This window comes from Punctularia strigosozonata, assembly GCF_000264995.1.
Source record: "Punctularia strigosozonata HHB-11173 SS5 unplaced genomic scaffold PUNSTscaffold_2, whole genome shotgun sequence".
NCBI classification, from domain to species: domain Eukaryota; kingdom Fungi; phylum Basidiomycota; class Agaricomycetes; order Corticiales; family Punctulariaceae; genus Punctularia; species Punctularia strigosozonata.
Genome location: NW_006767434.1, coordinates 2,290,978 through 2,307,109, shown reverse-complemented (window position 1 = coordinate 2,307,109; position 16,132 = coordinate 2,290,978). Strand labels below are relative to the sequence as shown.

Sequence of the window (16,132 nt, the reverse complement as noted above, 5' to 3'; positions counted from 1 at the left end):
CTCATTGGACAGTCGTGCTGACTCTCAGGCGCGTAATTGCCTCAGAGCTGGCCTCACCTTCCTCCCACCAAAGGTTCTTGCCCTGCCGCCATGGACTACCGCTCCCAACACCAACAAAAGTCAGCAAGGTCTGTGGTGTATGCCTCAGTTGCGGGCTTCGTGCTCGTTTTCCTATTGTGGAACGCATACTTCAGGCCAGTGGTTGTAACACCTACCGGCCCTGTGGTGACTAAGGTGCGCTCCGACGTGCGAATGTGTGTATGACCTCAGTGCTCACTCGTGCATGCCACGCAGGCGGTTGCCGTGCTCAACGGCAACACTGTCAAAGGAACTGTTACATTCTCGCAGTCCTCACCCACCGGCCCAGTAAAGATCACTGGCAAAGTAACCGGTCTCGATCAAAACGCAAAGCGTGGATTCCATGTACACGCCTTCGGGGATGTCTCTGGCGGATGCGCCAGCACGGGCTCTCATTTCAACCCGGCTGGTGTCACACACGGCGCACCCTCCGATGCTAAGGATTCACGCCATGTTGGAGATCTGGGAAACATCCTCTCCGATAATGACGGCGTCGCCACCCTCGACTTTGGCGACGCCTTGATCTCCCTGACCGGTCCGAACAGCATTGTTGGGTGAGTCTTCTCTCGAAGCAACCTAACCACGTGGAGCCCTGCTCATGCACCTCGAACATAAGCCGCGCGGTGGTTGTGCATGAGGTGAGAGGAGAATCATCGTCCGGTGATACGAAGTGCTAAGCTCTTGCCAGGGCACTGACGACCTAGGACGCGGTGATAGCGACGAGTCTTTGAAGACCGGAAATGCCGGGGGAAGGGCAGCGTGCGGTGTCATCGGTAGCCAGGCTTGCACTCGCCATCAATAATTATAGCTGACCGTTCCTCCTAGGGTTGACCGAACTGGCTTGAAGGTTGATTCAAACGAAGGCCCATTCAGGATTCTACCGATCACCAGGCTGGACGTTCATCCATACAGTAGTTATGTAGAGTACTATTGCTTCGTAGTACTTTGCTCGTATGCCCTGCACGGGCTGCGCATTGTACATGTGCTCGGCAATTGCCGGTATGTACGTACGTAAGTATGAGCGAACGCGCGCGTTCGACCCTTCGAGCGTGACACGCAATATTCGACACGCCGTGTTTGGCAAAGAACACATACTTGGCGTATAGATCGCTCTGTCCGCCATCGTTTCTCGCATACTTCTCTCTCATTGAAAGAGTCTTTTCGTATTAGTATTACTGCTCCTAGAGCGCCTGCCCCGGCGGGCGCATGCCAGTGACGTCTGCAGGTGTCTGTTGTCAGGGTGTCAATAATGTTGCGCCTGGCGCGTTGTTTCGGTTTCTGTTTATCCTGCTCCCCAGGCGGCTATCCATTCGTGCCGGTATACTGGCCTACTCGCGCGCCCCATGGAGTTTGGCCTTGCAACCCGCGACGACGATTATAGGGGCGCCGGCGGGCCCCCGTTCTTTGCCAAGACGCGGCTGAGACTACCCCGACCACCTGCCAGCACCAAACGCGTCGCGTCACTGCTGTGTCTGGGGTATCTCGTCTACCTGGCTCTGAACGTCCTTGGGAACAGCGGTCCTCAAAGTCAGGCATGTGGAACGGCTGCTTCACACGAGCCTGATGCGTTGGTTCGTGGACTGGTCGAGGGCCTCCCCACGGCGCGATTTCGAGGTATTTGTATACATTTCGGCAATCATCCGCGAAAGTTGCTGATATGCACCTCCTAAGACAACCTGAAGAATACCACGAAATACATCACCTCATGGACCAATGCAGGATGGAGTGAGTACAGTACGATGTATAATCACCGCGACACTTAATCCGCTTCGTAGCCAATGATGTTATGACCCTCGGTAATATGATATACATGGGCAAGATCACCGACCGAGTCCCCATCATGCCTCCTTTCGTCGCCACTGAACACGTTGAATGGGGTTCAACACCACTACCTTTCGGCAAAGTCTTTGACATTCCTCGCTTCAAGAAAGATGCAGGAATAGATCTCCTGGACTGGCACGAGGTGAAACAGCCGGATAGTGAGGAACTTGAAGACATCGGTTGCTGGTCGGTATGGCAAACTGCCCATGGGGAGAACAAACCTCGAGACAGTTTTACACCGAGTACCTTGAAGCTCGGTTCGTAGATCAGCTTGGCTATGGCATTCCCTCAAGCTTCTCATAAACAACGCAGATATATCTTATACCGGGGTCCCGGATTGGACGGTCGTTGGCCGTAACGACCATGCGCGGTTCTGGCCCTTGGCTGCTTTGGCATTTCCAGAAACTCGAAAAAGCAGCCTGGGAACGCCTCTTCCGTCACGAGAGCATGGTGTTTCTCTAGACCCCGATGACCACTTACTCTGCTTCGATTTTTTGTACTACGTGACAGCTGGCCCCGAGGTGAAAATTGCTCGCTCGTGTTCGTTAGACAGTTGGACTCACTTTCCCTGCAGTTATTCGAGTACGAGCACGACTACAGCCCAGCGTGGAATCATGTAGTATCCAAGCTGCGGTTCACGCCACAAGTTGAAGAGATAGCGCGCAAGTACATTCGGAAGACGTTCGGCCTTAAGAGCAATGAGCCGATACCGCCAGTATGTATTTCGAGAGACATTGTACAGATCACCGGGACCTCAATGGATTCATAGTACATCGCCCTCCACGTACGGCACGGCGACTTTCTCCGCATGTGTGGCGATAAAACCAAGGACGAGTGCATGACGCCCCTCTCAACATGGGCACACACAGTGGAACTCGTACAACGCGAGCTTGCCGAAAAGCATGGTATTTCTGCCACTCGTGTCGTGATGACCAGCGACGAGAAGGACCCCGCCTGGTGGGCAGACGTTACTTCCTTGGGCTGGGTTAAGATGGACCGAACTATAGATGAGCCCGTCGAACGTTTCAGTGCATGGTGCGTATGTCACTATGTCCGAACTAGAACATCAAACCGACCCTTCTGTTCAGGCACGATATCATCGTAGATGCTATCGTACAGTCAAGTGCCATGGGTCTTGTGGGAACGGCCGGGGTGCGTGATGCCGCTTGGTCCTCGGAAGCCCAGTCTTCTGACGCTATGACATAGTCCACTATGTCTCTCCTCGCCGGGAGGAGAACACAGGATTGGCACGGTGGCGTTTACAAACTCGTGCATTCCGTCAGATAGTGAGCGACAGGTCCCATAGAGAAGTTGTCAAGTAAGCGCGACTGATCCCATCGCGCCTGGAGGAAATAGATGTCGGCATTGATAGAGATGCACCATAGCATGTACCCTAATGAGGGTATATCCCATTCTTTCCAGGAAACGTAATCCATTGTGGGTATCGACAAACAATCTCAAGTGACCAAGATACGGTGGACATAAGTTAGAATGCGCTCCATATGAACGTGGTACAAATCCCGTGCGATAGCGTCGTAATCATCATGTGTATGGACTATGGAACATCCACGCCTGCCACCAAGGCCTGCGCCGCGTGGCCTTCGACGCCGCATCTTCCTCCTGCCGCAGCCGCTCATCCGCAGCCTCCGCCTCCTCGACAATGACTTCGTTTACGACCGCGTCGTGCGCCGTGATCGTCGAGCCGTGCGCCGCGGCGAAGGCGAACCGCGAGCGGGAGCCGCTTTCCTGCACGGACCGCGCGAGGGTCGCCTGAGCGTGTGCATCCGGTCGCAGCCCCGTATCAGGTTCCTCAGCCCACCCCGACAAACTGTGCGGAGGGCGGCGCTCCCTGGTGGACAAGGAGCTACGACGGTACGCCTCGAGATATCGAGAGGTCGCCGATCCTGACGAGAATGACCGCATGTCGATCGGATTCATGTGCGGCGAAGACTGCGACGTCGGCGGGGGTCGACCTATGCCAAGGGACCGCCGACTGCTCGCTGATGGAAAGAGCTCTCCGCTACTGCGCCTGTTACTTGTCCTGATGGTCGACGCTCGACGCCTGACAGTATGGGTCTCCTCCACGTCGTGCTCTTTACCAGACACGACTCTGACCGCGATGGCCGGTGGAAGTTCAATCTGTTCGTCTCCCGTCGGCAGCGGGGATGTAATGGGAGAATCATCGGTGCCGGACGGTCCGCCTTCGTGCTCGGGCGATTCAACGAAAGGAATGCTGAAGTCCGCTGAGGTCGTGTCGCTGTAAATGGACAGACCAAGGTGTGTAGCTGTTTCCGCCGGTTGCCGAAGCGCCCCAATATGACCAAGGCCGGGCGCGCTCGTCAGCGAGGCGTGCATATTGACGGTGTCGTCAAGATCAAGCTTGCCAAACGGATCGCGCGGAAGCCAGAGGAAGTTACCAATTGGTTTGGTGTAGTTCGGGTTGTCGTATGGATGGTTCACGTTCGGCTCATCCTCCCATGCAGGGTGCGGCGGGTGACGGGTGACAAGCGCCTGTGATTGGTGATCGCTGCGGACAGAAGCGGCATCGCTGCCAACGTCCTCGCTGATAGGGTGGTTCTCACTGAGCGCCGGAGGTGGTGACGATGTGTAATGTTTCCCGGAAGCCGCACTACGCAGTGTGTCGATGGAGTTGAGGCGCGAGAAAGACGTATTGGTGGGATTGAAAGGATTCGCAATACGTGCAAGATTCATCTGTCTGTTCGGAACAGTCGAATACCCGAAGTTCGTTCGATGAGGCATCTTCCACGTCCAAAGTCCCGCAGGTTGCGGTGAACTTTCCTCGGAGGAGAGACCGTCCGGAGTCTCTGGACGAGCCTCCTCATCACTGGGAATAGGTTGGGTCTTCGGCGGGGCTTCGCCCTTGCAAAGTACGGCAGCTTCCGCGATGTCGTCTTCCTCGTACTTGGCCCTGTACACCCGGGTCATGCTGCGAACGGTGCACCTTTAGCCCAATTCCCATCGCTTAAGTCATACAACTTACACAATTTTCATAACAGCCGTAAACCCGATAAGAACGGCGGACAATCCGACATTCGTGTACTTCTTCAGGACTACCATGTACGTCAAGAAGACAACGTGAGAGAGTATAAGACCTATAGAGGATGTCAGCAGAGCTTATCGTATTTAATTTCATCAATACACACCATCGAAGGAGTAGCGGACCATGCGAATCATGAGGTTTCGCCCATTCTGTTCGTAGTTCTTGGCGTAAACATGAAGGAGCTGATTCTTTATTACCACTGCGCATAGTAAAAATCAGCACGATAAAACGCGATTTCACAACTGAGGCGTACCTCGGTCCACGGTAAAATATATCAGGGCGAATGGGATGACAAGAGGATTGAGCACGGCGAATACAAGTACAATGTGAACGATTAAGAGGTGATTAGGAAGCCAGTCTGCAATTCAGATCAGCGTCTAGGGTTTAGTTAACAAAGGACACTGCATACAGTAGTAGTTGAACGTGCGTGGACGAATGCCGACCGCTCGTTTGCGGGGAGTGATTTGACGTCGGGTTGTAGGATACATAATCAACGGAAGACCTACGCCATGTCCGTTAGCAGGCTTTCTCTGAGGTCAGACATGATTGTACCTAGCAGGGAAAGCTCGAAGCCCATATGCATGCCGGTCGTGAAGAGAACTGTGGCACGCGAGTTAGGTTGCGCTATTCAATGGAGCAGTGGGTAACACCTACGCCATCCCACATAAAACGGTCCTGCGCTGGGCCAGTACTGCGTCACGACGTTCGTTAGGCTCTCAAACGTAACCGTGTTCTTGAACTTGACGAGAAAACTTTGCAGCGCGGCAGTGCCAACGCAGAAGAAGACAAGGACGTTGAGGATAAGCCACTTGTAATAGCGGATCAGGATGCGGTCGTGAAGTGCGGAGAGCGTCGTGATCGTGTGCGCTTTCTTGGCGATGAGCAATAGCAGGAGCGGCACGGTGATGGCTAAGAGCGAAATGAGAAGCGTGGGCAGGAAGGACTCGATGACCTCCTCTTCCCACGGGTGCACGCTCAGATATCGGCTCTGCGCAGGAGAAAACAGTGAGTAAAAGGATGGCTCGCCGAAAGACGCAGCGGCTTACAAGGGCGGGCCAATACGCTTCGATGTTCGACACCGACACGAGCGACAGGATAGCCGAGAGTGGGATAGTCCAGAATATCGTGAACGTCCATACACCGAGGTTGACGACCCAATCTTTGAGAAACTCGGCACGGTATGTACTCTTCATCACCCTCGTCCAGTCCAGGTCCTCGTATCCAGGCGCCATCGTCACGATGCAACTTAGCGGGTTGTCCGGGTGCACAACGAGGTATTTGCACGCGCGCCGGGCATCCGCAGGGTCCGCGAATGTGACGAAAGCGGTCGAGACCGGGTCGTAGTCCACCGCAGCCCGTGCGCGATTCTCAGTCACGAGCGCGGTCAATAAGTTCAGCTTCGCAGTGTAGTAGTCGATCGACGGCACCGTCTTGCCGCGGAAGAGCGCGGAGAGGTGAATGAGCGGCTGGTATGGGTCCAAAGTGCTTCGTGGCAGGGAGAGGAGTGCTTCCCACACCGTTGGCCTCGCGTCGTGTTCGTCCAAGTGCTTTGAATCCGGTGCTGGCGATCGCTGCTGGCGGAAAGAATCGGCAAGCTTGTATAGCCAACTCCGCGAGCTCTGCACGCCGAACTCTTCGACGTACGGTCCCAGTGTGCGTATGAGCAGGTCCATCCGCTCTTCGCTGTCCGTTGGTTCATCCGCCGCCGGTACCTGGGCTGCAAGCTGGCTAAGATTGATCTGCGAGCTCGCGCGTCGGCTCCCCGGTCTACCGGCGAAAGCATGCCGCTCCCGCGCATCGATCGCATCCTTGACCGCGACGAGCGTCTTGCGAGCGAGCTTGATGTGCGCCACCTCAAGCCTCTTCAACACTTCTTCGCGTCTGGCCAGCAAACTTGCAAGTTCGGTCATCTTCCGCGCGATCACAACGCGGTCGATCGCCGGCGCGTCGTTCTTCCCCCGCTTCGCCTCGTCTTCTGCTTCCTCTACCGCGGCTACGTGCGCGCCCGCTCGCTCCGAAGGTCGACTATCCTCGTACGAGAAGATCATCGTACGAACACGGCTAGTGCTGCGCTTTGCACGATTGAATAGGAAGGCCGCGAACTTGTTGATGAACCCGGGTTGGGTCGCGGATGTCAGCCCGATCGCAGGCATTTCAACATGACGCGAAAGCCAGTAAGAAAAATATTCCGCGAGCGCCTTCTCGGAGCGCAGCTGGGGCGGGACGTTGGTCACCATGACTGTGCGCAGGCGCAGGCCACGGTTGCGGTCTTCCATCTCCTGGTTCAGGTCGCCCGCGGACGTTAGCGAGTGGAAGGCGTGTTGCGGATGAGGATGTGGATGCACAGAGGGCTCGCGAACAAGGCTCGTACCCGTGCCGGAACCGTTGGGGCCGCCAAGGGAAGGGACGGCCGCATGGATGCGCGCCGCAGTGGCCTCTAGTTGTGCAGCACGGAAGCGGAAAGCACCGCGACAAATCCAAAAGACGGCGGCCATCCATGTGAGGGTGAGCCAGTAGAGGAGGACAATGTGTACCCAGAGGAGCGAGCGACCTTTAGAAGTGGCGACGAGGGCAGAGATGGAGGCACGGGTCATGGACTTTGTTTCGTACCCGGCTCCGGCGAAGGAAATATGGATCGGAAGAAGAACGGGCATCGTGGTAAATGTGTGGAGGAGGGTATAGTACACTGTCAGGGTAAATGTAAGGCAGTGGGTGAAGAGGGAGAGAGGGACGACACCTACTGCATCCACGAAGGAAGCGGGTATAGAATGTGGCATCAATGCCTCGCAGTTTGTTCATTTCTGCTTCCGAGAACGAGATCACTTGAGATAACCATGCTAATGGGTACCAGCGGTTCGGAGACGGTGATGAAGGTCGCCTAAGCCATCGTGCGTTAAAATATAGTTTAACATGCGTTCATGTTCTTGACGTACCGTGCCCATGACCGACCGTTATACAGGCTATCACAGTTCCCATGAGTTAACGCAAACATTCACGACTCAGGCACTCACTATCCGAACTCCCAGGTATCGATGCTGCCTAGAAGTTGGGCCTTTGCGTGCGGACCCTGGTTTGCACGTCGGTTCGGGTCTCCACGGCGCTTGCGTTTGGCATACTCGTGCCAGGATACGCAAAGGAGAACAATGGCGCCCCCGACGACTGCCTGGTTGACGAGCCCGCTGCCGTCGCCGTAATTAGCACGAGGGGGGACATGAGATCAAAGAGCAGTTACCTGTAGTTGCGCGAGAAAGGCCGATGTGAGTAGTCGGCCATGGCCTGTTGTTAAGTCGTTGCAGCAAGCGTCGAGCAGGGTATCGTAGTCGTCGTGAAAGCCGTCTCGGATGCGTGAGCTACAGCAGCAAGACCATCGTGGACGGCGAAGGTGCAGAAGCCAGGGTGAGACGTCGCGGCGTCATTGAACAGTGGCGCGAGGCGCGATATTCTTGAACGGCCCCCCGCACGTGCGCTCCGCATTGAATTGGGATCTCGTCCATCATTAGAGGGATCCACGGAGATGAATGCGATGGATCTCTCTCTCCCTGTGGCATCCCAGTTGTTCGAATTTTGCATGCAGCACTCGAATACGGTCAAAGGATAACCGGCGCACACTCGTACCCTATGCATCTCTTCGATCGCGTCTGGTGCCAGTCTCCACAAGTTGTCGATCACGGAAGTCTGCAGAGTGCGACATGACACCCTTGTTCCATTCCAGACGTCGAGCGAACGGATGGCGCCCAGCAGTATATATGGCTTCAAAGGGGGGGCTCGAAGGCCCAAGGTCTCTACTTACAACCTGCAACTCGGCCCCATCTCGGGCTGAATATCATCGGAGACCCGTTATCTGCCTCGGCATTGGTCGGCCCGACATTGGCCAGGATCACACCACCGCGGTTATCAGATAAGATCACGCCATCGGCGTCCACCCTGCCTCATTTGCGACGCCGCTGCCTTTTACTCCCCTGTGACTTCCACATCGTCGCGCCTGGACAGCCTCTCGCCCCCGACATATCCCATAAAAGCCCGCTGCTACGCGACACGCCCGTGTTCGCGCCTCGGACTGCCTTCTTTCCAGCGACCCTGACTCATCCGCGAGAGCCACCCGTCTATATAGCTTTCGCCGTCGCCTTCCTCGCCCAGTAGCATCTCTCCAGACGACCACAATGGCGACGGAGCTCGACACCAGTCTCCCCGTCTCCACCCTTCTTCGCCAGGCTACCGCCGCAGCCCACTCGACGGCCGAACACTCTCCGGGGGCAGGCTGGCTCGCCCGCGGCGAGCTTGACCGCGAAGAGTACATCCGGTTCAACTTCATGCTCTGGGCTGTTTACAGGTGAGCCACCTCATCCGGTCTTACAGCATACAAAGATCAACTAGGTTGACTGCAGCACGCTGGAAGACGCTCTCGCAAAATATTCCACCAACTCGGTCCTCGCGCCCATCTATAACCCGGCGCAGCTCGCCCGGACGGAGCGCCTGGAAGCTGACATCGCTTACCTCCTTGAAACCCTTCCTCTCCCTCCTTCTACCACCCCCATTACTCCGGCCTCCTCCGCTTTGCTTCTCCCCCGGCCAGCCCCAGACGCCTGGTCCACCCACCCGCTCTACACAGCGTTTCTCGCCACGCCACCCGCCGCTCTCGTCTCCTACGCCACCCGCCTGAGTACGCTCGCTTCATCATCCTCCACCGCTCCCCTTCTTCTCGCCCATGCCTATGTACGCTACCTTGGCGACCTCTCGGGTGGACAGGTTATCCGCCGGCGCATAGTCAAAGCCTACGACCTTCCCGCCGACTCGGACTCTGGCTCGTCCTTCTACGCATTTGGCGCCCAGGGCGACGCCGGGCGCGCCGCCGGCCTCGGCGACATGAAGCGCATCAAGGAGGCCTTCCGCGCCGGCATGGACGAGGGCGTCAAGGACGACGCGGAGCTCAAGCGCACGCTCGCGCAGGAGGCAAACACCGCCTTCGCGCTCAACACCGGCCTGTTCGACGCCTTGCAGCCTCCGGCTAACGCATCGACCCTCGACGCGCCCGAGAAGGAGCTTGACGGGTCGCTCGGCGTGCCGCTGTCGCCAACCATCTCCGAGGGGCAGTTCGGTGGCGTCTTCGCGGGTCTCAAGACCAAGGTCGCGGACATTTTCGGCTTTGGCCAGCAGGGCGACGTGAAGGCCTGAAAGTCTGAACATTGAGCGCTATCATACGATATATATTCATCCATACACTTACTGTACAGGGGGGTTGGATACTCGTATATGCATTAGATGCCTATCTTTTCGTTATGCAAGGTTTCCGAACTGGAAAAGCGGCGGGTGCCCCGCGCGCCCACCTTCGCTTGCACCCACGGTGACATTGATAATCCAGCATTTCCAGCCTCCACTGGTGCAACGCTGTTAGAGTGATGTGTAATGTTAGCGTGAGAACAACATGTTATATTCCTGTAACATAGGCTTCAAACATAAATTTTGTCTAGTTGCAAAGCTCACTGTAGAGTTAGTGATCAATAAGTCAAATCAAAACTAAAGAGGAATAAGTACGTGATGCACATTTGCACAGCCTTATTGTAGCACCGCCACGGTTGTACAGATTTCAGTCCGGAGAGATATATTACCAGAGCAAGCTCAGGTATTTTCACACTGATATATTGCAACATACACTGCCAATTCCTTGATTAGGGCGGAACAAAGATAGTTGAACAATGCTAGAGGTGACTGAACCACTGCCTTCTGCTGTGAATTAGAAGTAGATCCAGAGGAGGTCCTTCGATAAGGCTGGGCTGGGCTGGGCCGACGGCGCGGCGTTGAAGAGTGGCAAGCATAGTCGACGCAAGTTCCATGGTTGTTACAGGCGCAGCAGACCGCGGTGACCCCATATGCCCGAGTTCCTACCATGCATATGCGGTGGCTGCATACATCAAACTCAACTCATCGCCTACCGACAGACTATACCGCTACCACCCCTCAAACTGCTGGCACGGGCTTCGATTCTCCAAGGGGTACCAGATGCGCCCCTCGGCCTTCTACCACTCAGCCGAGGTTAAACGACCAATGCTGCATCCTACCACGACCTAGCACTGGCAATATCACTTGACCAGGTCCCCGCGATCCTCCATCAGCAGCTACGATACTGCTAAACCCAGACCGGTGCACATTGATGTGTTTCTCGTTGAAACATGTTGGGGTTTATCTACGTTCGTCAGACGTGCCCGCGATGGGTGGCGCTTGAGATCCGTCTTTTGCATCGATTTATCGCTGGAGGGACAGCTTCTAGCGCTTAGAGGATGCAAAACCAGCAACGTCTCCAGGTCACAGCCCCGTCTCGTTCGGGGGAGGAGAGGATACAAGACTGAGCTCAGGCGCTGCCACCCTGCCAGGCTATGGCTCCACACGAGCCCATAAATCCCACCCCGTCGCGGGACGCTACCTCGGGCGGCCCGGCCAATATCGTCTCCAACTTCCAAGACCTCTCTGCCGTCCTCTCCATCCTCGCATCCGACACAGTGGAGCAAAAGTACACGAGTTCCAGGGCCATGTACTGGGAACGCATGTCCGGCGTTTGGTCGCTCTTCGGCATCCTCGGTGTCCTCCGTCCATGCCTCATGCTCCTCGTAGGGGTCGCCAGGGCGGAGTCAGCGGGGGTGCATATCTACGGCACTGGGGCCTATACAGCCCAGAAAACCGAGGGTGCCAGCAGCACAGTCATAGTCGGTGAATCGGTGTCTGACCACCTGGTTCGGCCCGAAAATTGGTGGCAAGACGATCAGAGGCGATTGCTGGGTCTCGTCCATGAAAGTGTTCCCAAGTCTACGTGGATACGGCCGCATGTCATTGTCGTTGGGTATAGCAAGTGTCCTTTTGTCGGTTCTCGCGCAGCTCGGGAAGTTGCAGGGATCATATCCTGTCTAGCACTGTCGGTCGTGTGCACAGTGGGGCCCTTAGCTGCCTTGAGACCGCCTGGCCAGACTCCGACAACATGGACGGTGACCGTAGCATTAGCTGCACTCGCGGCGACATTAGCTTCATTATTGCCGGTCTTGCTCCAGCGCCATAACAGTGTCGGTGTAGCACCACTGCACATCCTTCATGCAACCAATCGGTTCTCACACGGCGCAGAACAAGCCGCGATCCATGATTTAGACACAGTGAGCACCACTGGGACTAGTAATATTCGTTGGCAATCAGCGAGCTGTAGACCATGGCTGCGCAGCGGTGACACATGGACCATAAGAGCGACGGCTTTGCTGACGACCGCTGCCATCGTTGCCTTTTACATCCTCAACTACCTTGTCCTCGGTTCATCCACGACACAACAGTCGTACACGTGGCTTGGCATACAGGTCTTCCTCCTTGCGGCGCGTTACGTCTTGTGGTCGTACCGGGGACGAATCGTGAGCCGCCACTTGCCCTCCGTTCTCTTCCTGGTAGCGGGATCACTGGTAGACCCACTCCCACTCGCAGGAATCAACCAATATGAGCCGAGCCCCATGCCCTCTCCAAGCTCGGTACAGTCACTGTCGTTCCCTTCACCTTCGCCACGCTTGCTCTCGAGGGATGTCGTGCACTTCGCTACCGCGTCCGCTAGGAGTAAGATCTTCAACGTCGGAGCCTCCACAACACGGCTGAGACTCTCAGCTCTCGACAAACTCTCTGCCGTTGCCCCGGCAGACCTGATAGCGGCCCCGTACTGTGAAATGCGGGATTGCATTCAGCGCGTGCGCAGTCCAGGATCACTTCGAGCAATCCGCTTGCCCTGGTCCTTTGTCGAAGAGGTGTATGCAGCGCAGGGCCTTGTGCTAGGCAGCAACCCGTGGGCCCTAGGCGGACTTTACCTCGCGGCAGTCGTGAGCGAAGACCGCTTCTGGGGTCTCACTACGGTACATCCTCGGGCCCACGCGGATGGTGCTCACGGGGAAGACAGCTACAAGAGCCAGACCGCTCGCCCCCCTCAAGCGGAGCCATCGCGGTCTGCGTCAGGGTCCGCCGAAGAAGGTGTTACAAGATGTGGATGTGTGATTGACAGCCTGGAGGACGGAGGGACGACAGGGGACTTTGCAGAGGTAGATGAGGTTTTCGAGCGTTGGCATCGGAAATTCTGGGATAAGGTGAGTCGATGTCGCCGGTCGGCAAGAGAAAATGGGCCGACGCATTGCGAGGTTCATGTGTATCAGATGGGGTCGGGCGATGCGAATATCGGGAGGAAGCACATGACCCGGACGGAGGAGACATTGGCGGAAGGGCTGCAGGTGGTCCACGATATAGTGCAGAGAGAGGGACGCAAGGACCATTCGAGATGCTCCAGACACTGTACCATCCATGGCTTCTGATCCTGATGCTTCAATAAGTGTTAATCGAACAAAGAATACATTTACTTACTTGGCTCCTTCGAGGCAGTCGGGAAAGGACTCGTCTTGAGGCTGTGCTGCTTCTGAATGAGCCTCTTCTCCGCATCGCCAATACGACACACTCATAGACATACACCATGCCTCATAAAAAAGCGAAGCGATCAACACGCGAACAAGCACGCAAACAAACGTTAGTCCGCATTTCTTTCATAACAGTTTCCGTTCACTAAAACGATGACCTGCCTTTCACCTTATGAAACGACATCAGAGGGTCGGACCTTCCTCCCCCGATGAAGAACCTAGCTTCTGAAGGGATACCCAAGTCTGTCGCTCGTATACTGAACGCTGCGTCCGTGCGCGCGGAATGGCACGCCAAAAAGAGAAAGAGCGAGGAGGAGGAAGGCAAGAATCGAAAGAAGCGGCGCATGGACCAAGAGAGCGAGAAGAAAGGCAAGAAGGAGACGACTTTGACGATCAAGCCTGGGGAGTCGCTAGCGCACTTCAACCGGTACGTGTTCTGCGTTGGTCCGCGCCAATCTTTCGTCACCTGAAGCTGCTATCGTCACCTAGACGTGTCGAAGACGACATGCGACCCCTCGTTCGCTCTGCCATGGCCACTTCCTCCGTCGTAGCGCGTAAAGCAAAGAATGGGTCTGATACAAACAATGCGCAATCACGTCGACCGAAGGGAAACGAACAAATGTCAGAGGCATCCATCGCAATCACAGAGGTGATAGCCGCGAATAAGTCACAGGACGTCGATGACGATGAACGTATGGATCGCGGTCGGAAGCGACCAAAGGATCCCCCGAAGGACTTCGAGCGCACGTCATCCTCTGCGCCCAAGAGACTCAACGACGTTGCACAAGCGCCACCGGAGCTGCGTGAACTGCCGCAGAGAATAACGCGAGAAGGAAGTCGGGGTTGGGACCCGAGGGAAGGAAAGGCAAAAGGTGTGCTCTCGATGGCGCAAAGGGCTCTGATGGAGGCGGAGAGGGAGAAAGCGATCCAACGGTACAGGCAACTGAAAGAACAGAAGATGAAGACGCGACACGAAGGCAAGCACAACGCTTAGATGGCGAGAGCAGGCGGATGCAGATAATTATGATGCATCTCGCAGTGGCTAGTTTTTCCTCTTCCGCTGCTTGACCTCGCGCCAATCAACCGCGATCAGAGTTAGCATGGTTGGACAGGGCGCGGGTCGATCATACCATCCGTTTATACATGCAGTGAACATAGATAAATGAACACGCGACGCGCAGACGCCTCAATCTGAATGGTCCTACGGCTTAATCGTCTTAAGAGGCTTTCTCGCATATGGCGCGCCACGGCGGAAGATGCAACGATATCAGCTTCCGAGAACGCAGAGCAACAACGCCGACGATCATGGAGGAATGATGGCCTTCAGAGCGAGTGAGTCACCATCGTTGGGCTATATACATTCCTGGTGCTGTACTGGATGATGAGCTACAATGATTCCAGCTTCTTCTTGATCATAGCCTTCACATCCTCCTCCGAAAGCGACGGTATGCCGAGGAGCGCGTTGTCCGTTTTAGAGAACTTCCTGGACATCCCCTCGGCCCAGTGCGAGACTATGATGAAATTATTCACAACCTCCTCGGTCAAACCATCGCGCTCCAGCAATTCGTAGGCTTTGGCGGTGAGCGTTGCAGTGCTGGCCGGGATGATGGTCCAGGTTCCCCCGAGAGTCAACTCCTGCGCAAGGCGCAAGACCTGGTTCTGAGTGAGGACGATATCCTCCACATATACCGGCCGGTTCTTCGTCTCTTCGAGATGATGGAGGATGGCGGCAACGCTCTGTGCGATGTGTGGGACGGTTGTCGCGCTGAAGGGAATATCGCCACCATCGAGAAGCATGGCCCTGCGATTCTTCAAGGCACCGATGCCGAGGATGTAATCGTGCTGGATGTACCCGTCGAGGAATGGCCCGGTGATGAGGAGGGTGTATGTCAGCTCGCTCTTGGCGCTGAGGTCCCGGAGGTAGTTCTGGACTTCCACTTTGTCGGTTTGAATCGGCACAGTGCGCACTTTGGGATTCAGCGTATCGCTACCGAACTCGGCAGGTATGAACCGCTTGACGCCGGCGGCCACGGCAGCATCGGCGAGCGCCTTTTGCTTGAGCGTGGCAACCCGGCCTAAGGTGGAAACAACGGCATCCTGGCCTTGGAGAGCTGCCGTGAGCGATTCGACAGAATCGTAGTCCACCGTACGGATGGACACGGCGGCAGGTAAACCAGACACGCTCTCCTTGCGAGTGAGTACAGTGATATCCATGCCAGATGCAGCCAAGCCCTGTACTAGAAACGGTCCGAGCACTCCTGTGCCCTGTGGAATGTTGTTAGAATACATGGTTACTGCGAGTGGTGATGGACACACCCCTGCTATTGCGACCTTGATTACCATTATGATTGCAAGGCGATGATAACTGTCTGCAATGACTTCGAGTAGGATAGACGGGTTCGAGATGCATCAGCACGCCATTCATGTCCCTCCCATTTATACCAAGACGACGGGAGGTGATCATTGCGTACGATCATGGCATGTGCCCTCAGTACGAGTTATTCTGGCTGCACCAAGCCGACGTGGTTCGTGACAGTGTCTCGCGGATTGAACGATGCTCTTCCCGGGTGTGTACGTACAAGTGTGAGTAGCTTCGGCTTATCCGACCGGCAAGTTTGCCGCTTCCACCATCCCGTGATCTGGGTAGGACAAAACGCTTGAAGTTCCAGTTCCTGGTCCAGATCATAGCTGCAAGCATAGCTAGGCCCAGGATGAAGCGGTCGTCTGAGTGATTTCAAGGGAGTATTTGACCGGC

At 55.8% G+C, this 16,132-nt stretch overlaps 7 protein-coding genes across 7 annotated transcripts; 5 read left to right on the top strand and 2 right to left on the bottom strand.

Annotated features, from left to right (window-relative positions):
- Nucleotides 1-72: 72 nt before the first annotated feature.
- Nucleotides 73-1,141, top strand: PUNSTDRAFT_97816 (uncharacterized protein). Its single transcript, XM_007380378.1, has 5 exons — nt 73-234; nt 295-632; nt 695-716; nt 767-851; nt 904-1,141. The coding sequence occupies exons 1-5, from the start codon at nt 91-93 to the stop codon at nt 921-923; spliced, it is 609 nt and encodes a 202-aa protein (XP_007380440.1). The 5' UTR covers nt 73-90; the 3' UTR covers nt 924-1,141.
- Nucleotides 1,142-1,421: 280 nt separating this feature from the next.
- On the top strand, nt 1,422-3,186 carry PUNSTDRAFT_131104 (uncharacterized protein; the record flags this gene model as incomplete). The annotated part of the gene is made up of 8 exons (XM_007380377.1): nt 1,422-1,692; nt 1,750-1,803; nt 1,854-2,156; nt 2,212-2,420; nt 2,474-2,614; nt 2,669-2,934; nt 2,988-3,051; nt 3,106-3,186. 8 exons carry the CDS (start codon nt 1,422-1,424, stop codon nt 3,184-3,186), a joined length of 1,389 nt encoding a protein of 462 aa, XP_007380439.1.
- A 255-nt stretch (nt 3,187-3,441) lies between these two features.
- PUNSTDRAFT_61308 (uncharacterized protein) lies at nt 3,442-8,233 on the bottom strand (the record flags this gene model as incomplete). The annotated part of the gene is made up of 12 exons (XM_007380376.1): nt 3,442-4,846; nt 4,901-5,012; nt 5,064-5,159; nt 5,214-5,318; nt 5,370-5,462; nt 5,513-5,560; nt 5,615-5,948; nt 6,007-7,646; nt 7,702-7,838; nt 7,894-7,920; nt 7,972-8,139; nt 8,193-8,233. 12 exons carry the CDS (start codon nt 8,231-8,233, stop codon nt 3,442-3,444), a joined length of 4,206 nt encoding a protein of 1,401 aa, XP_007380438.1.
- Nucleotides 8,234-8,942: 709 nt separating this feature from the next.
- Nucleotides 8,943-10,405, top strand: PUNSTDRAFT_97813 (heme oxygenase-like protein). Its single transcript, XM_007380375.1, has 2 exons — nt 8,943-9,290; nt 9,346-10,405. The coding sequence occupies exons 1-2, from the start codon at nt 9,121-9,123 to the stop codon at nt 10,130-10,132; spliced, it is 957 nt and encodes a 318-aa protein (XP_007380437.1). The 5' UTR covers nt 8,943-9,120; the 3' UTR covers nt 10,133-10,405.
- A 926-nt stretch (nt 10,406-11,331) lies between these two features.
- PUNSTDRAFT_60596 (uncharacterized protein) lies at nt 11,332-13,278 on the top strand (the record flags this gene model as incomplete). The annotated part of the gene is made up of 1 exon (XM_007380374.1): nt 11,332-13,278. The coding sequence occupies one exon, from the start codon at nt 11,332-11,334 to the stop codon at nt 13,276-13,278; it is 1,947 nt and encodes a 648-aa protein (XP_007380436.1).
- Nucleotides 13,279-13,392: 114 nt separating this feature from the next.
- On the top strand, nt 13,393-14,683 carry PUNSTDRAFT_50095 (uncharacterized protein). The gene is made up of 3 exons (XM_007380373.1): nt 13,393-13,486; nt 13,565-13,804; nt 13,867-14,683. Exons 1-3 carry the CDS (start codon nt 13,434-13,436, stop codon nt 14,369-14,371), a joined length of 798 nt encoding a protein of 265 aa, XP_007380435.1. The 5' UTR covers nt 13,393-13,433; the 3' UTR covers nt 14,372-14,683.
- Nucleotides 14,684-14,763: 80 nt separating this feature from the next.
- On the bottom strand, nt 14,764-15,937 carry PUNSTDRAFT_97807 (NAD(P)-binding protein; the record flags this gene model as incomplete). Its single annotated transcript, XM_007380372.1, has 2 exons — nt 15,694-15,937; nt 14,764-15,642 (listed from the first exon to the last, which is right to left on the bottom strand). Exons 1-2 carry the CDS (start codon nt 15,718-15,720, stop codon nt 14,764-14,766), a joined length of 906 nt encoding a protein of 301 aa, XP_007380434.1. The 5' UTR covers nt 15,721-15,937.
- Nucleotides 15,938-16,132: the final 195 nt, after the last annotated feature.

Bases quoted from the DNA above. Each gene is read 5' to 3' on its own strand.
- PUNSTDRAFT_50095 (XM_007380373.1), top strand. From the start codon at position 13,434: ATGCCTCATAAAAAAGCGAAGCGATCAACACGCGAACAAGCACGCAAA. The intron at 13,487-13,564 runs GTTAGTCCGCAT...AAACGACATCAG, and splicing joins GAACAAGCACGCAAACAAAC to AGGGTCGGACCTTCCTCCCC. The intron at 13,805-13,866 runs GTACGTGTTCTG...ATCGTCACCTAG, and splicing joins TCGCTAGCGCACTTCAACCG to ACGTGTCGAAGACGACATGC.
- PUNSTDRAFT_97816 (XM_007380378.1), top strand. From the start codon at position 91: ATGGACTACCGCTCCCAACACCAACAAAAGTCAGCAAGGTCTGTGGTG. The intron at 633-694 runs GTGAGTCTTCTC...CTCGAACATAAG, and splicing joins GGTCCGAACAGCATTGTTGG to CCGCGCGGTGGTTGTGCATG. The intron at 852-903 runs GTAGCCAGGCTT...CGTTCCTCCTAG, and splicing joins GGCAGCGTGCGGTGTCATCG to GGTTGACCGAACTGGCTTGA.
- PUNSTDRAFT_97813 (XM_007380375.1), top strand. From the start codon at position 9,121: ATGGCGACGGAGCTCGACACCAGTCTCCCCGTCTCCACCCTTCTTCGC. The intron at 9,291-9,345 runs GTGAGCCACCTC...GGTTGACTGCAG, and splicing joins ATGCTCTGGGCTGTTTACAG to CACGCTGGAAGACGCTCTCG.